This window comes from Macrotis lagotis, chromosome X, assembly GCF_037893015.1.
Source record: "Macrotis lagotis isolate mMagLag1 chromosome X, bilby.v1.9.chrom.fasta, whole genome shotgun sequence".
Lineage (NCBI taxonomy): Eukaryota > Metazoa > Chordata > Mammalia > Peramelemorphia > Peramelidae > Macrotis > Macrotis lagotis.
The window spans coordinates 208257380-208274307 of record NC_133666.1 but is presented as its reverse complement, the minus strand read 5'-3'; the positions used below and the strand labels follow the sequence as shown (position 1 = coordinate 208274307).

The window sequence follows — 16928 nt, the reverse complement described above, 5'->3', positions numbered from 1 at the left end:
ATGATGAATAAAATTTGATTTCAATAACTTTATGTAACATTTTTTTTTCAAATTTTGGGCCCCCAAATTAAGGTGCATTTTATACATGGGGAAATATGGTATTGTTTCCATTGACAATCCATTTATGTGTAGGCAAAGATTAATAGTTTGGGTGACCTTAATGATTGATGAGATAATGTCTTATGGTAGGTCTTACTAAGCATTTTAACAGCTTAAATCTATGAAACAGAAATGGATCCCTGTGGGTAATGTATTGACTTAGAAAATAACAAATTAACATAATATATATTTTATAATATTTTTATTTATTTTGTTAAACATTTGCCAATTACATTTTGATCTGGTTCTGGATTCATTTGGGGGATCTTCCAGTCTCATGTAGCCCAAGTTTGATAACTCTGGCTTATGTTACCACACAGTAAGAAGATTTTTTTTAATATGAGAAATAAACAGGGGTTCACACATTATGAAAAATATCTTTACATTCCATAAGAGTATCTTGATGACATCATTACTAAATTAAATTCAACATGACTGAAGAAAACCTCAGGGGTTTATATTTTCAGATCTGAAACTTGTTATAGCACAATTTCACTTCATTCAAACACCAGGTGTTCTCTATCTTAATACCTATAGTTATGTAAAAGTGACCAGAAAAATCTCATTTCCCCCTAGATGACAAAATGGTTCTGAAAAATCTGTGAAATGGTTTGATTTATTCTACTGCTATAATGTCTTGAAAGTATCTCATATTTTTTCAAGTGTATGAATAATTTTTCAGTGAAACAGTCATTCTAAATAGTATATTCTTTACAGAAATTTTACAGGTCTTATATTCACATTTATTTTTCAGACTTGATATTGATGTCTTTAAGCGTGCACTTTTCATTTCCAACTATGTGATGAAAAAAGCAACATTTTCCTGACTTATTTTCAGACATTAAGAGGCCATCATTTTGAGTTCCTAATAAAGTTCTAAAGAATTTCCTTTAAAAAATTTTTTTTAAAAAGAATTGATCTTCTGACCTCTTTGTACAGCTCCTGACATTTCCTACTTGATTGTCCTTTTGAGACTCTATGGTTAGCCACTATGGAAAATGTCATTGGCTTCCAAATTATGTAGAAGTCAGATTCCTCCAATGTCAGAGTCCTGCAAGAAATCCACTGATTCTTCAGAGTGGGGGGGAGGAATTGTGCTAAAGTAGTTTATCCTCATTTTAAAAATTAAATATGAATGTGGTTCTGTTCCATCACTTCCCAGGACCAGATCTCTCTGGGGTTCTGAGATATGAATTTTACACTACAAGAGGTATCAGGAGAGAAGGAATGTTTTATTATATTCTTACAATGTCCAAAACAATGATTCTCCATAGTGAGCACTCAAGAAATATGTTAATTAATTAAGGATTGAACCATTATGTAGATTCTACATCTTATGAACTTTGGAAACCCATAAATAAGAAAATCAAAGGATGTTAACCTAGAAAAAGAAATTGTATAATATTCTGTATCCTAAAAAGGATCATCAAGGAGGGCTGGAAAATGCAATTATGAGTAAGATGCACATTGCTATTATGTCACTAATACAAGAGCATAGCCCTATGATAGAAGTAAAATTTTTTCATATTAGTTGTAGATCTTCCAGGAGGGCCCTATAATAGAAAATCAGGTGACAAATGCTAAAACCCCTATTTAGAGACCACCATAAAGCTACTACTCAATACCAGTTGACACTCTTCTCCTCTGATAGAAATGTTTCCAGACTAAACAAAAGATGAATATCAAAAACACAAGAAAAATTAACATACAATATTTTTTCAGTAACAATCCAGTCACCATAAAAACATAGTTTAAAATATACAATTAAAAAATTTGTGGAAAAAACTGGTTACATATCAAGTTATTTGCCATGCAAAAGACCAGCTTAAGCATAGTTATGCTATATCAACTATCAATAACTTTTTTTTTGACACATGAACAGAGATCTTGCAGCCATTTTTAAGGAAAAGAATTAATCCAAACTCTTTGTAATTATTCTATATCACTAATGTTATAAAACTTAAACTTTTTCTTGTAAGTTTACAGCATTCATCACATCCTGCTTCATTTCATGCACACATCCATCCGTTTTGTCAAAAAATAAAATGATTGATTTACATATTTACGAAATAATTGCTGCTATGTTAATGGATTTCTATTAGTGGAGCTGCGTATAGAATTTATGACTAGATGAGAATGTCATGGTACTAAGGTGTCCTTAGAATCAAACATCTGAATATAAAACACCACTTCTTGGTGAATCTGTAAGGTTGTTTTTTGTATTCTTTCTATGAAAAAACCATTCTAAATTGTGTATACTGCAACCTAGTCTAGACCTGATATTTTCATACTTTTGTTTACTTTTTATTTGCAAATTGAAATTGTTTTTAGACTGTCGTGTTATCATATACTTTTCCTGGAATAATATAATATTTCAATATATGAGGCCACTCCATAGTAATTTGGCAGCATGACTGGATTCAGTAGGCCTGCTTTTCTCTGGATGTTTAGTGATTCAAATCGCCTTTTAGAACTAAGTTATTTGAAAGACTGCATAATCCTGCGTATAGCTCTACAATGGAAGAGGAAGCTGAAGACAGACGAAGTCTGTTTTTTGTACTCACTGCAACTCCTGTGTGAAGTCTGTCTGCAAATGAGTGCTTTTTGATTGTGTGTTATGATGTCAATGTGCTTCTTGTGTAGCTAAAGATCAACAGTCATGAATGAGAGCACTAGCATCTCCTCAGTCTGTCACCTACTAAGCACCTTCAGCACATATAAAATTGTGAGATTCTTGGTTAATATTTAGCATTTGACTATCACATTGATTAGCATCCCAATAAGGTGACAAATTACAAGGAGGAGAACTATAGTAGAGTTCTTAAAAATGTTCTACCACGTCCAATAAAGTATCATTCACTGCTGCTGCTGCTAGTGACTTCTTTCTTAGGAGATGATGAAGTATCTCGAGCAGGTAGTAAATCATAATGACATGGAATGTGGCTGTTCTTTGGAAGGTCATATGGATCCTGACTGAGAGGTCCATTATTGCTTAATACTTCTTGTACAATAATCATTGTGGGTTCTGTGACAACCAAAACAGACATTTATAAAAAATGGCAAGTAAATAACAAAGAATAAAACATTTCTTGCATATGTGAAACATTAGGGAGTTTTTAAATAAAAATACAGATGTATAATTTTGAATGCTAAAAAATTCTGATTTAATCAAACTATTTTGTCATTGTTGAGATGAAGTATTCATTGATTATCATAATTAACATTACAGTGCAAGAGGATGATGACTTTGCTGGATCAGAGATGTCAAATAATTTGCAACTAAATTAATAGCACATTAAATTTCTGTTTCAATCGTAGGATTATAGACTTAGAGATGATAGGGAGCTTAGAGATCATCTAGTTCAACCCCCTCCATTTCAGCCTCCATCCCACCCTTCTAGTATACAAATTTTCCAGAAATGACTCTTCTGGGAGCAAAATCCCTTTATTAAAAAAATCAAGTTATGATTTTAAAAAACTCACAACTCTAACTTCATGTTGTCTGAATAAGATTTCAAATAAGTTCCATGTATACAACATTTAACAAATAAAACTACAAATACAAGTGTATATAAAAAACAATTTGTATGTATTCTGCAAAGCTGAATATACTGACAAAACTGCTATGGTAGCAGAATGTAGCATGTCTTTCTTTCCTCTCTAGTCATCTGCCATCTCAAGTATTCAGAGCTCTTCTGTTTTCTTTTTCTCCCTATCAAAACTAGAGATGCTATTAGTCATTTATGGTAACTTGAGCCAATATAATAAAAATGACAGTACCTCCTTAAATTAATTTGCTTCATCAGTCCTGTATCAAACTCCCCAAAGAATATTTTATAGAGCTAGAAAAAAATAATAATGTTTATACAGAGGAATAAAAGGTCAAGAATCCCAAGGGTAAGAGTGAAAAAAATGAGGAGGTGGAGTTCACCAGTGGAGTTCATCAGTAAGAGATCTCAAACTGTAGAACAAAGCAGTAATCATTAAAACAATTGGTACTGCTTAAAAAAAGAGTAGTCTATTAGTGAGACAGAAAGGGATAGCGATAAATGATTTGGTAATTTAAAAAATGTCATTTTTTTCTTTAAAGGCATTGTTTTGTGTATGGATTGGGGAGATGAAATGATGTTTTTAATAATTATTCAATAGTTGCTCTAGTTTACTTCCAAAATAACATGAAAGAATTTAATATTCACTGGATTCTCTTACCAACTTCATAGACATTCTTATTAGCTGAAGCTGAGCTACTGATCTCAGCATATGGAGAGTCTCTGTGTACTGGTGACTTCATTTCCACGTAGCCACTCTCTGAGTTTTGGGGTATGAGTACTGGTGGATCTTTAATCGTAGCATATGGATTTTCAGAACTGTTTAGTGAACAGCTACTTGAATTATATTCAGAATTCTTTACTAAATCTGTGGAAGAAAAAAATAACAACCCTTTGTAGTTTTAATACTAGATTACTGAGCTAGTTTACTAAGAAAGAAAACATTAAAGTGAAATGTATTCACTGGAGTTCCTGAGTATTTGTTTCATCCCCTAGTGACAAACTATAACACAAACTTCAAGAAAGAATAGAGATCAATGAGTCAAATGACCAAAAGATTTTGCATCACTTCTCTGTAAACTCAAGGAAAGTGTCACTAGAATATATAATGATGGCCAAATCAGAGGAGCTAGAGACAGAAAAAGTTTAGTTAAAAACAGAAAAATTATCTTTCACTCTGAACAATTGAAAATTCTTTATATTTTTAATGCTGGTTTCCATCATGACTTTACTATATGGACTCTAAAAGTTTTTAAAACCATCTCCTATATCCTTTAAAATAAAATGTATAAATTAGCAACAAGGGTATTCTTAAGTTGTGGCTGACTAATATCTATGCCTTTCCTGTCCCCCACCCACCTACCCACCCAACACCATATTCTCCAACTACTATAATATAAGCACCTTATGGACAAGGATTGTTTTATTTATATCTTTGCGTTTTTAGGGTTTACCACAAAGTAGTACTTAATAATGTTTAATGGGATTTTTTCATCTAGCTTCAGTTCATCATTATCTTTATAATAAAAATAAAAGCCCTTAATAATCTGACTGTAACCTATCTTTCCAGATTTATTTTATATTGTCCCTATCACAAATTCTACATTCTAGTCAAATAAGTTGACTTTGATGTTCTCCATACATCACATTCCATCTCTCACCTCCATCTTTTTCATGGATTATTTTCAGTCAGTAAGTCAATAAGCATTTATTAAGCACCTACTATATGCCAAGCTCTGGAGGATACTAAGAAAGTGATCTCAATGAGCACACAGTATAATGAGGGAGATAACCTGCAAAGAACTATTTATAAATAATACATATGAGATAAATTGGATAAATTCTCTACAATGAAAGGCTTTCCTCTTCATCTCCCAAATTAGTTTGTATTTATCATGTATATCCTATTCATTCGTATACCATATACTATACATTTATATGTGTTATACATATATACTATATGCTACATGTATGTATATATGTATTATATATACTGCATATAGTAGATGGATTATATGAGTTCATATATATGTGTGTGTATAAATGAGATCATATTTACTATATGCAGTATCTTCTCTGAGCTCACTCCACAAACCACTATTCAAAATGGTAGGTTGAATCTAAGAAGTGCTTGGTTACTCCTCTGATCCTCACCAGGCTTAGCTCTGGACTCTTGAGGCTAGGCAACTCACTTAACTAGTGGTTGATTAGGCAGATATAGTTAACTGCATCTCGGGGTACAGTCTCTGTAGTCATCTCTGGAACAGTTTATTGTTGGACATTTACAATCTTTTCCCACCTTCAGTCACTGACTATACTAGTTAATAAATACTTCACTATCTTTAGCTGGACTATTCCAATACTCTTTTCAGCTTAGGTGTCATTGTGCTACTTTAATTAGAACAATCAACTTTACTTTAGGATACTTAGAATGGGCAGCTAGTTGATTCAGTGGATAGAGCACTGGTCTTAGAGTCAGGAAAACAGGAGTTCAAATCTGACTTCAGACACTTGACTCTTAAGGCAAGTCACTTAAGCCTGAGTGCCTCACATACAGGACCTTCTCTAGTCTTCCTAATTCATTTCTGGCCACTGAACCTCGGTGACTCTGGAGGAGAAAGTGAGGCGCCACCCCCCCCCAATCTAATTCACCTGCTTGTCATGGCATTACCTCCCTGATGTCATGGTCTTCTTCAAAAATGAAGAACAAAAATTATTATCCTTGGAAACTTTTCTCTTTGATTTCTTCAGCTGGGTGATAGTTCGTCACTTTTAAAGAGGAGGTGGAAGAAGTCTATTTCCTTCTTGTTTCAATTATCCTTCTGCTCTCCAAAGGCCTTTCCCATCTACCCCACCCCATAAGGCAAGAGCTATTAGATATCGGTTCTAGTTCTATTGGTTCCACATCCCCCAATATATTCTGGGATATTACAAAGAAGAATGGTGAGAGACAATGTTATGAATACAGGTTGCCCTTCAGGCAAGTTCAAAGTCTCATTGACTTCCACATATGTCAATTTTTCATCTTAGGGACTTCTTCTTTCAATTCTTTGTTTCTGTTTTTTAGCCCTCAGACTACTGCAAGGTACTCCCTTTTATACTTATGGCTCTATCTATTTATTGTTCCTTCCCCCAGAAGGAAGACTCTTTGATACTAGTAACTATTTGGTATATATATCTCAGTATCTCTTGTCTAGCACAAGGTAGTTAATTAATAAATGCTTTTAAAACTTAATTGAATATTGTAAAGCGTGCATAATTTTTCCTTTGGATCTTCCACTGTTTTCATATTTGTTTGTAACAAATCTTTGCATCTGAATTTTATAATCTATATCTAAAAATTATAAATATTTAACAATGACAAGACTTTAAATGTTATTAATACAACTTCTTCATTTTACAGAGAAGGAAAAAGACCTAGAGAGGAAGTGATTGTCCCAAAGTCACATTCCATAGATTTTAACAGTAGAAGATAGGATTCAAGTCTCCATTTTCCTAGTCTAGTGCTCTTTCCATTATATCATACTGCCTCATAATATTGTCTGTTTCCTATCTACTTTGGGAATAATAGCTACAATATGTATGTTTAATAATATTTTTCAATTGTAGTATAAAATAGGGATAAAAACAACACTAAGTCTTAAAGTATTTTATGGTAATTATTTTCTAATGGGTATCATGATGTAATAGAAAGTTAGTTTTAGAGCCAGGAAGACTTCTTTATTCCCACAGGATTATATTCCTTTGGTCTTCCCCATGATGCCCCCACAAACTTCATATCCTACAAGATCAAATCATCCATGGAACTCATCCCTCATCAGTACATTCCCTCTCTGGACACAGGGATGAGATCCTCCCCAAATCTTCCTTTATGGAGGGATTCGGGCTCCAACTAGGTTGCTCTCCTAAGGTCTTTTCCATCATGTTTTTCTTCATTTTTCTTTTGTGTGTTATCTTCCTGCAATGAACTGAAAGTTCCTTTAGGAACTTTTCTTTTTCTTATTTGTATTCCTAGTACTTAGCATATTGTCTTGTCTTGACTGATCAAACCCCTCCTCTCTCAGACTAGCTGACATCACTGACATGACCAAAGGCAAGTCACTTAAATCCTCAGCGCCCAAGCAACTGCTAAGATCATAAATTGTATTTGTGTTGCCAATCTGTTTTCACAAAAATGAATATACCATAGTCCCATATCATAGATAAAGTCATAGGATCTGACCACTAATAAAAAATTATATGTAATAGATTTCATTAAATTTTTATGAATATTTATCGAGTACCCCCCAAAGACTACTTAAACTAGCTGCTCAGGGCAATAGGAACATGGTAAGGATTTTATTGTAACCAATTTGGAATTTTGCCATTGTTAAAAGAACTACACTGTTACTAAAGTCCCATTACCAAATCTCATTATTGTAAACATTCTTAGTCCCTTTCTCCTGATTCACCTTTTTCCTCAGACCTAGGTTACAAGTCTCAATGTGGGCTGCTAACTGGTACAGTGGATAGAGCATTGGACATAAAAGTCAGACAGACATGAGGTTAAACCTGGGCTCAGATATTTGCCAGTGACTCTGAAAAAAGTCATTTAATCTGTTTCCCTCAGTTTTCTCATGTACAAAATAGAGATAATAATCTTCCAGGGTTGTTAGAATCAAATTCAAAAATGAATTCTAAAGCTCTTATTATTACCTCACTTCTAATAAGTGCTAAATAAATGTTAGCTATTACTATGTGAAAAAATTATGAGTTTACTTTTGCTGTGCCACTACTAATTTTTTCTCCTTTATTAGTCTTATCATCATGCTATATTTTTTACTGTGAAATTATGTTTAATAGGGCTACTATACTCTACCACTTTTCTTGTGATTTCCTATGTGACTATAATGTAGTTACCTAATGTTCAGCCCTCCAAATCATACCATGTTTATTTGAATTATTTCCCTTTTATATTGGTCAATATTACTTTTGTTTTTTCAGGGTTAGGGTTAGAAAATACACTCCTACTTCTCTAAATGATCTCTTAGCATATTCATTTTCTCATTTGTAAAATAAGGGGGAGGAAATATTTTTAAGATTCTTTGTATTTTTAATATTCCAAGATTTTATGATTCTACACTGTCAACTTGGAGAAGATATACAATAAGTTGCCTACAAATAAAATCCCCATACTATTGTTATAAAAGACATGAAAAATTATTTCTTCCAATTTAAATTTACCTTTTAAGGATTTCCTCATGTATTCTCTATCAAGTCCAAAAGCACCTGTAATTCAATTCAGAAGGGAGAGAAAACAATGAGAATGTGTAGAATGAATGCTAGAGCTGTATCTATTGAATCTAACAAGCTTGGAGACACTGGGGAGTATGAGAACCCTGATATATATATGTGTGTGTGTACATATATACATATATGTATATATGTATAGGTATGTACATGTATATGTATATACTAGAAATTTAATGGATTTTGTGGGAGACTGAGACTCAGTTCCATGAAAACCTAAAGAGAAATTCACTCACCATAGGGTCTACAAGATTGGGGTAAAAAAAGTGAGTTGTCAGACTGAAAAAAAAATGAATTTATTACTGCAATAAGACTACTTCAGCTGGTAGCAAACTCAGTTTTAGGGTATAGATTTTGGTTGTTTTGGCCTTTTTTTCATTGATTTATTGGCAATAGAGCAGAAGTTTAATGTTCCTAAATCAACTGCAGTTATTAAGACCATTTTAGCATATTTTTTACTCAATGGGAAATAAAGATACCAACCCCATATAGCTCAGGCCCAAGATATATAAACTGAGCATGTTGTCTTTTTCAAAGTAAGCTTTAATACAGCTTTAATATATTTTATATATCTATATATTTTTTCTCATTCCCCTTTTGAAGGTATACTTTAAGCTCATTTCTTAGTATCATATCGTGGGAAGAAAAGGGTCACTTGGTGACCTTCTTGTAGCTTAATTTTTCATAGAGCTGTTAAGTTTCACAAACTTGCCAAGACAGAAAATTCAGAAGGACTGGCAATTTCTCACAGAACTCATATAAAAATACCAAGTTAACTTTGACAAATCTGAGTATATCCATTTGAATACTTATGACAATTTTCAACCATTCTGCCTTCCAGACAAGTCCCTAAAGAAGTAATAGCTGAAAGGTATAAAATCTGAACAATCAGATCAAAAGAGAAGCTAACTTTCTAATGATACAAAGGTATCATCCCATAAATAAATAGCATTTCTATATAACTATTTCCCAGATCACAAGGCAAGAAATTCATAAATATAATGCTAACAAAAAAATCATGGTCTTAAAACATGGAACACAAAATAAAATTTATTATTTTATAATATCATTCCATCCTGAAATAAGTTCATAAAACTACATGATAAACCATTTTGTTCTTCTTCCAGTTTTAGCATTCTTAACCAGCTGCATTCAGAAACCTGCATAGAGAATTTATCAATTTAGCTTTTATAGCTACAAAGGTATGGCAACAATGGCTACTAGAGCAACTCATGCTAGTTGCAAGAACAAACCCTAAAATCTGAAATAGTTCTAGAAGGAAATTTATTTAGTTATTTGTTAAAGGAGAGAGGTAATATAAGGTGTGACTTTCCTAGAGTACCAGAACACTAACCAAATACCATGTAGTAGTGGAGAAGTTTTTGCTCCCTGGGCAAGAGCTATTTAAATATATATTGATAAGCATAATCTATTCAATTTTGGAGAATCATTCCCTAAAATCATCCAGTTTTCTTGGGAGTATCTCTAAGGTCAGCCTCTTCTCTATGGTATGCTTCCGGGTTAGACAATTTCTAAATTGTTATTTAGTTATTTCAATTATGTTCAACTCTTCATGACTCAATTTGGAATTTTCCTGGCAAAGATACTGAAGTGGTTTGTCGTTGTCTTTTCCAGATTATTTTCCAGATGAGGAAACCAAGGCCATAAGTCAGCCTTTTTTTAATAAGTCAAGAAGAGTATGACATGACTGAAAAAAAAATGACTGAACAACAACATAGTGAAAGTCAGCTAGATGGTTTAATGAATAGAATACTGGACTTGGAATCAGGAAGATTCATTTTCATGAGCTCAAATCTGACCTCAGGAACTTACTAGTTGTGTGACTCTGGGCAAGTTACTTAATCCTATGTGCTTCCATTGTTTATGTGCAAATGAGCTAGAGAATGAAATGGCAAACAATTCCAGTATCTGGATCAAGAAAAACCCCAATTTGGGTTATTAAGAATCAGACATAGCTTAAACAATTGAACAATAGTCATATAAAACTAAATTCAAACAACATTAATAGATATCAAATGATTAATACTTTCCCCACATTATTTTTTGTGAACAATAAAAAAATTTCCTCAATTAATGAAACCCAAGGCAATCCAAATTTTCAAATTGTTCAATTTCAAAGGCTATTATATCATTCCAGTTACTTTTCCACATACATAACAATACCAGAATCTTTGAAATCATTTGGAAAACATGAAAAATCTCAAAACTAATTCTAACTTCCTGAGAAATAATGAAGATGTTTGTTAAGTAGAATCTCAGTTTTACAGAGTTGTCAAGCCTTCTCATCTCTTTTTTTTCCTCAGTGAGGTCTAAAGCTTCTCATGCAATACTATCCTAACTTAAGTCTTAGGATTCTTTTGGTGATTCATTCTAGAAATTCTGATAATTGACAAAAATGAAACCTTTGTATTGTCCTTATTTAGGTGAAAAAACAATAGTTTTATATTCCTACTGTCCAGAAATCAAAATTTGAAGTGTATTTTTAAATGTTTCTACTTTTAGGAGTATCCTTATATATTTATCATTGTTTTTAAATTGAACTTCAGGTCTCTATTGTCTGTGTAAATTATTTCTATTCCCTTTTTGATCTTTTCTCTCTCCCTTTTCCTCTCTTTCCTTCTCCTTCCTCCCTCTTCTCTTCTCTCTCCCTCTCCTTTCCCCCATCTCTCTCTCTCTCTCTGATTAATTGACTTGTAAATCATGGAATTTTATTTATCTTTAAAAGAATTTTTTAGTATTTCATTTTTTATTTTAATTATTAAGTTCTTTTTCTTTTTTTTTTTAGTTTTTTCTTTTTTTTTCAAGGCAATGGGTTAAGTGGCTTGCCCAAGGCTCCACAGCTAGGTAATTATTAAGTATCTGAGGTCAAATTTGAACTCGGGTACTCCTGACTCCAGGGCTGGTGCTCTATCCACTGCGCCACCTAGCCGCTCCTATTAATTTCTTAATTTTAGATCTTCCCACTCCTGGATCACAGTCCAAATTGTCTCCAGAATGGATTCCATTTCTATTGAATCTGATTTGTAAATTAGAAGACTTTTCTGATACAACTCAATACAAACCTTCACTTTTTTCCAATCAGAACTGAAATTTCGAAGTTTACAGTTCCTCATTTTTATCTACTCACTACCAAATTTGTATCTTATTTAGGAACTTGTAAATTGATGGTCTATTTTAATTTCTTTTTAGATGACTCTCCTAATTTACCTAGACAATTATGTTCCATCTTTCATGGAAGACCTCAGTAGTCTACTCTTGAAGACAAAAATTTTTGTTTTTTCCAAATTATTTGTGATTTAGATTTAAACAAGTTTCCTCTCTCCCTCCCCCAAACTGGAGAAAAGAGTTAAAGCCTGTTGTTAGCCATTTTTTAACACCAGATAAGGTATTGAAACTTTAACCTGCACAATTGCTTGCTTTTTTTCCCTTTTACTTTTGGAATCACTGGCTTCAAATCCAATGCCTTATAATCCCCCTCTGAACTCATTAAAACCTGTTCATCTTCTCACTTTACCCATCTCTGTACTACCATTCTGTCTTTCTTTTCTTTCTTTTTTTCTTTTTTGCAAGACAATGGGGTTAAGTGACTTGCCCATGGTCACAAAGCTAGGTAATTATTCAGTGTCTGAGGCTGTATTTGAACTCAGGGCCTCTTGACTCCAAGGCCTGTGTTCCCTCTACTACTCTACCTAGCCGCCCTACACTACTACTATTCTGAAAGATTCCTTGAAACAGTTTTTACTGTCTCTGTATTTATAAAAATCAGTTTTGCCCTCTGGGTTTATAATAGTGTTCTAGAGCACAAAGAAGGGTATTGTCAAGGAATAGCAAATTACTGAATAATTGTGCTCCATTCACACTCTAGCAAGGTTGTGCTTAAAATTCTGCAAGTTAGGCTTCAGTAATATGTGAACTGAGAATTCAAAGAGCAGGCTGGTTTTTGAAGAGACAGAAGAACTAGATTCTAAATTGCCAACATTCACTAGATTATATAAAAAGCAAGTGGGTTCTAGAAAAACATCTACTTCTGCTTCTTTATCATACTATAACCTTTGAAGGTGTGGATCACTAAAAAAATGTGGCAAGTTCTCAAAGAGATGAGAGTACCAGAATATCTTACTTGTCTCCTGAGGACCCTGTATATAAACAGTTAAGATATTTGGAGATACCCTGTTTTCTAAAGATAAAAACCCAAAATGAAGGCTGGGCCCTAAGCCTTTGTATTTACCTTTTGGATAATCTCACTCTCTGGCAAAATGTATTGCTTTGACCAGACTAGATTTTTCCTCTGAAAGATATATATGTTTTTATATGAATCAATAATTTCCTGGGCACCAGAGGGCCAATATGCTGTAGTAGAAGGTGATGAATTTCTTACACCTAATAATTCCTATGCATGTGTGACCTCTAAGTGAACCAAATCAGATGTTGTACTCTTCTTCCCACCACACAAACTCTGGTTCTGTACTCTGCTGGACAATCACAAGATTCTATAACCCTTATAACTTCAAATGTTCACAAGACTTAACAATTCTAATAACTTAATAACTATTCCCACAGGACCCAAGAACACCCCCAAAATGCCAGCCATGGGAACTATTTACTCAAGACTTAAGAATAACCGTGTTGGGTCCTGCCTTTTTGTTATTTTAAAAGTTAAATACCCTTCTCCAGACATAAGACCCCCCACCCCTTCCTACTTGGGGGGGGGGAAACTCCAGTTTGTAAACTTTTTTTCTCACAATGAAATTAATTAAACTGCTTTTTGATTTCTGATTCATCTGCTTCTGACCTGCTTTGTTAAACCTCAGTTAGTCATAGTTCAGAGACTGGACCAGTTCTGACTACATTTAAAATTCTTTTGTCAGGGCTAAGAAACAACAATTAGAACTGAACATGGAATAGCAGATTGGTTTAAGATTAGAAAAGGAATACCATGATGTTTTTTATTGTCACTCTATTTAATATATTTAATATATATTTATTTAATATATATGCAGAATATATCAAAATCTGATATTAAGGTTGCCAGAAAAAATGACAACAATCTCAGATATGCAGATTAGCGATACCATTCTGGTGGTAGAAAGTGAAAAAGAATTAAAAAAATCTCTTGATGTTAGTGAAAGAAGAGAATATAAAAGCTTTCTTGAAGTTTAACACTAATAAAATAAAATAAAATGAACAAACAAATAAAAAACCCTTAAGATCTTGGTGACTTGTTTCATAACTTCTTGGTAAATAAAGGAAGAAGAAATAGAAATATTTTGGGGTTAAAATCACTGCTGATAGTGACTACAGCCATGAAATCAAAAGACCCTACTTGCAAGGGAACCTATGGTAAATATGGAAAGCATACTAAAAAAACCTTGCCAACAAAGATCCATATAGTCAAAGCTATAGTTTTTCTAGTAGCAATGTTTTGCTGTGAGAGTTGAACTATAGGGAAAGGTGAGTTCTTCATTCAACCTTTCTGGAGAGCAGTCTGGAACTATGCCCAATGGGCAACAAAAAAGTGCATATTCTTTGATCCATCAGTACCACTACTGGAACTATACCCTGAAGAGATGATAAAAAAAAAAGGGCAAAAACATCACTTGTACAAAAATATTCATAGCAGCCATGTTTGTGGTGGCAAAGAATTGGAAATCAAGTAAATGTCCTTCAAATTGGGGAACGGTTTAGCAAACTATGGTATATGTATGTCATGGAACACTCTTGTTCTATTAGAAACCAGGAGGGACGGGAATTCAGAGAAGCCTGGAGGGATCTGCATGAACTGATGCTGAACGAGATGAGCAGAACCAGAAGAACACTGTACACACTAACAGCAACCTTGATGGACTTGCCCATTCCATCAGTGCAACAATCAGGGACGATTTGGGCTGTCTGCAATGGAGAATACTATCTGTACCCAGAGAAAGAACTGTGGAGTTTGAACAAAGACCAAGGACTATTACCTTTTATTTAGGAAAAAACCTGATATTTTATTGTCTAATCTTGCTATCTCTTTTACTTTATTTTTCTTCCTTAAGGATATGATTTCTCTCTCATCACATTCAATTTGGATCAATGTATATACCATAGAAACAATGTACAGACTGGTAAATTGCCTTCTGTGGGGGTGGGGAAGGGAAGTAAGATTAGGGGAAAAATCATAAAACTCAAAATAAATAAAATTTTTAAAAAAATAAAAAATAATAAAGTTAGGCAAGTCATTTGGAAAACCAAATCACTTGGAAAACCAAGAATAAAAATAATTATCTGTAAAAAAAAAAGGTGAGTTCTGCAAAATCAACACTTTCAAATTGTGTTGCTGAAGGAGACTTTTGAGAGTCCCTTGGATAGCAAGATCAAATCAGTGAATACTTAAAGAAATTAATTCAGGCTATTTTCGTTGGAAAGTCAAATGTTTACTAAAGTTTAAAATACTTTGGTCACATTTCTCAGTAGAAAACAATTCCTTGGAAAAGGAAAAGTTGGCAAAGATTGAAGACAAAAGAAGGGGACAGAAGAGGATGAGATAGAGAGATAGTATCATGAAAACAATGAACATGCCGTAGGACAGACTTTGAAAGAAAGTGAAGGACAGAAGAGCCTGGAGTGTTATGGTCCATGGGATCATGAAGAATTGAACATGATTGAACAACTGAACAATTATAAAATACAAGTGTAATTCTCAATCTGAGTTTTTCCCCCCCATGTCTGCTCCTTTTAAACAAATTGGTTCACTTGACCTAAACATGCACTCTTAAGTGAGACCAACCCTACTTCCCGAATCTTGGTCATATTAAGGTGAATGACACACAAATAGACTAACAGAGACTAGACAGTTTTCTTTGTCTTCATTTAAGGATCTATTTTCCCATCACAAGGTCATAAATTATTATTCAGCTAGAGCCAAACTTGTCTAGGGATTAATCCTCCAAATTACTATTGTTTACTAGTGTTAGATGTGAATTTCACATCCCCCCTGCTCAATTAATATAATTAACAACATATCTATGTCATGAAATCTTTATCAAGTGATTAGCCACTTTGACTGATCTACCAAATCAATTAAGCAATCAAATATGTAAAATAGACATAAAACATGAAAGTGCCAAGATACCACCTCTAATCAATTAATCAAAGGTATTAAACTAGGTTTGAACAAGCTACTTAATCAGGATAGGAAGGAGAAAAGAGCTTTGCACCACTGAATGAAATCAGATAACAAAATATATTGGTGTAAGTTGAAAGAATTTGACATTTCTCTATATCTATATATATTATATAAGAATATTTGGTAGTTAAGATTTGGGAAGGCTTTAAGAAACCAAACCTTTGTACCCACAAAGGGCAGCAGGGCCCTTTGAATGAGCTCAGGAGAAATGTATTCTCCCTTCCTTCTTCATTAAACTTATCTCATCAGAGACACTGGATCAGAAACACATAGATACAAATAATGCATTCAGCCTGTTGTTGAGAGAGAACAAACTGGATTCATGGAGGAAAGATAGCCAGAAAGAAGTACAACTTCAGAATTCTGCATGATCCTCAACATTCCTGAGGGAAATCACGTAAGGATTCTAGGAAGGAAGAAACTGTATTTTATTTAACCAGGAGCTGTGAATTTCTCCTTTGCCACATAATGCTTCTAAGCTTCAACCCATTTTCCCTTTGACTCCATATATACATATGGTAGAGTGTGTCCCAAATTTTGAGGAAATTGATTTTTTACCAACTGTTCTTATTATCCCTGCTTATTAAATATCTCTCAACTAAAAGCTAATTTAGTCTTTCTGGCTAACTTTGGACACTTGTGAGGGAAAGTACTAGAAATTGCCAAGCACTTCAGGGTTAACTACCCAGTCTACTAAAGCAATTGGGAAATAGCTCAGGAGGGGTTGCTACCCTATACTTACAAATAAGAATCTATAGGAATTGAAATTTCAATGTATTTAGACTTCTCCTTCCTGCAACCAATTC

At 33.5% G+C, this 16928-nt stretch overlaps 1 protein-coding gene across 2 annotated transcripts in view; it reads right to left on the bottom strand.

Moving 5' to 3' along the window:
- Nucleotides 1–328: 328 nt before the first annotated feature.
- MEGF10 (multiple EGF like domains 10) overlaps nucleotides 329–16928 on the bottom strand; it is a 165245-nt gene continuing 148645 nt past the window's right edge. For both annotated transcript variants that reach the window (XM_074199623.1, XM_074199624.1), the window contains 3 exons: nucleotides 8871–8915; nucleotides 4309–4515; nucleotides 329–3124 (listed from right to left, as the gene is read on the bottom strand). In XM_074199623.1, the coding sequence (XP_074055724.1) occupies nucleotides 2952–3124; nucleotides 4309–4515; nucleotides 8871–8915 (425 nt within the window). In that variant the 3' untranslated portion in view covers nucleotides 329–2951. The remainder of the gene's footprint in view (nucleotides 3125–4308; nucleotides 4516–8870; nucleotides 8916–16928) is intronic.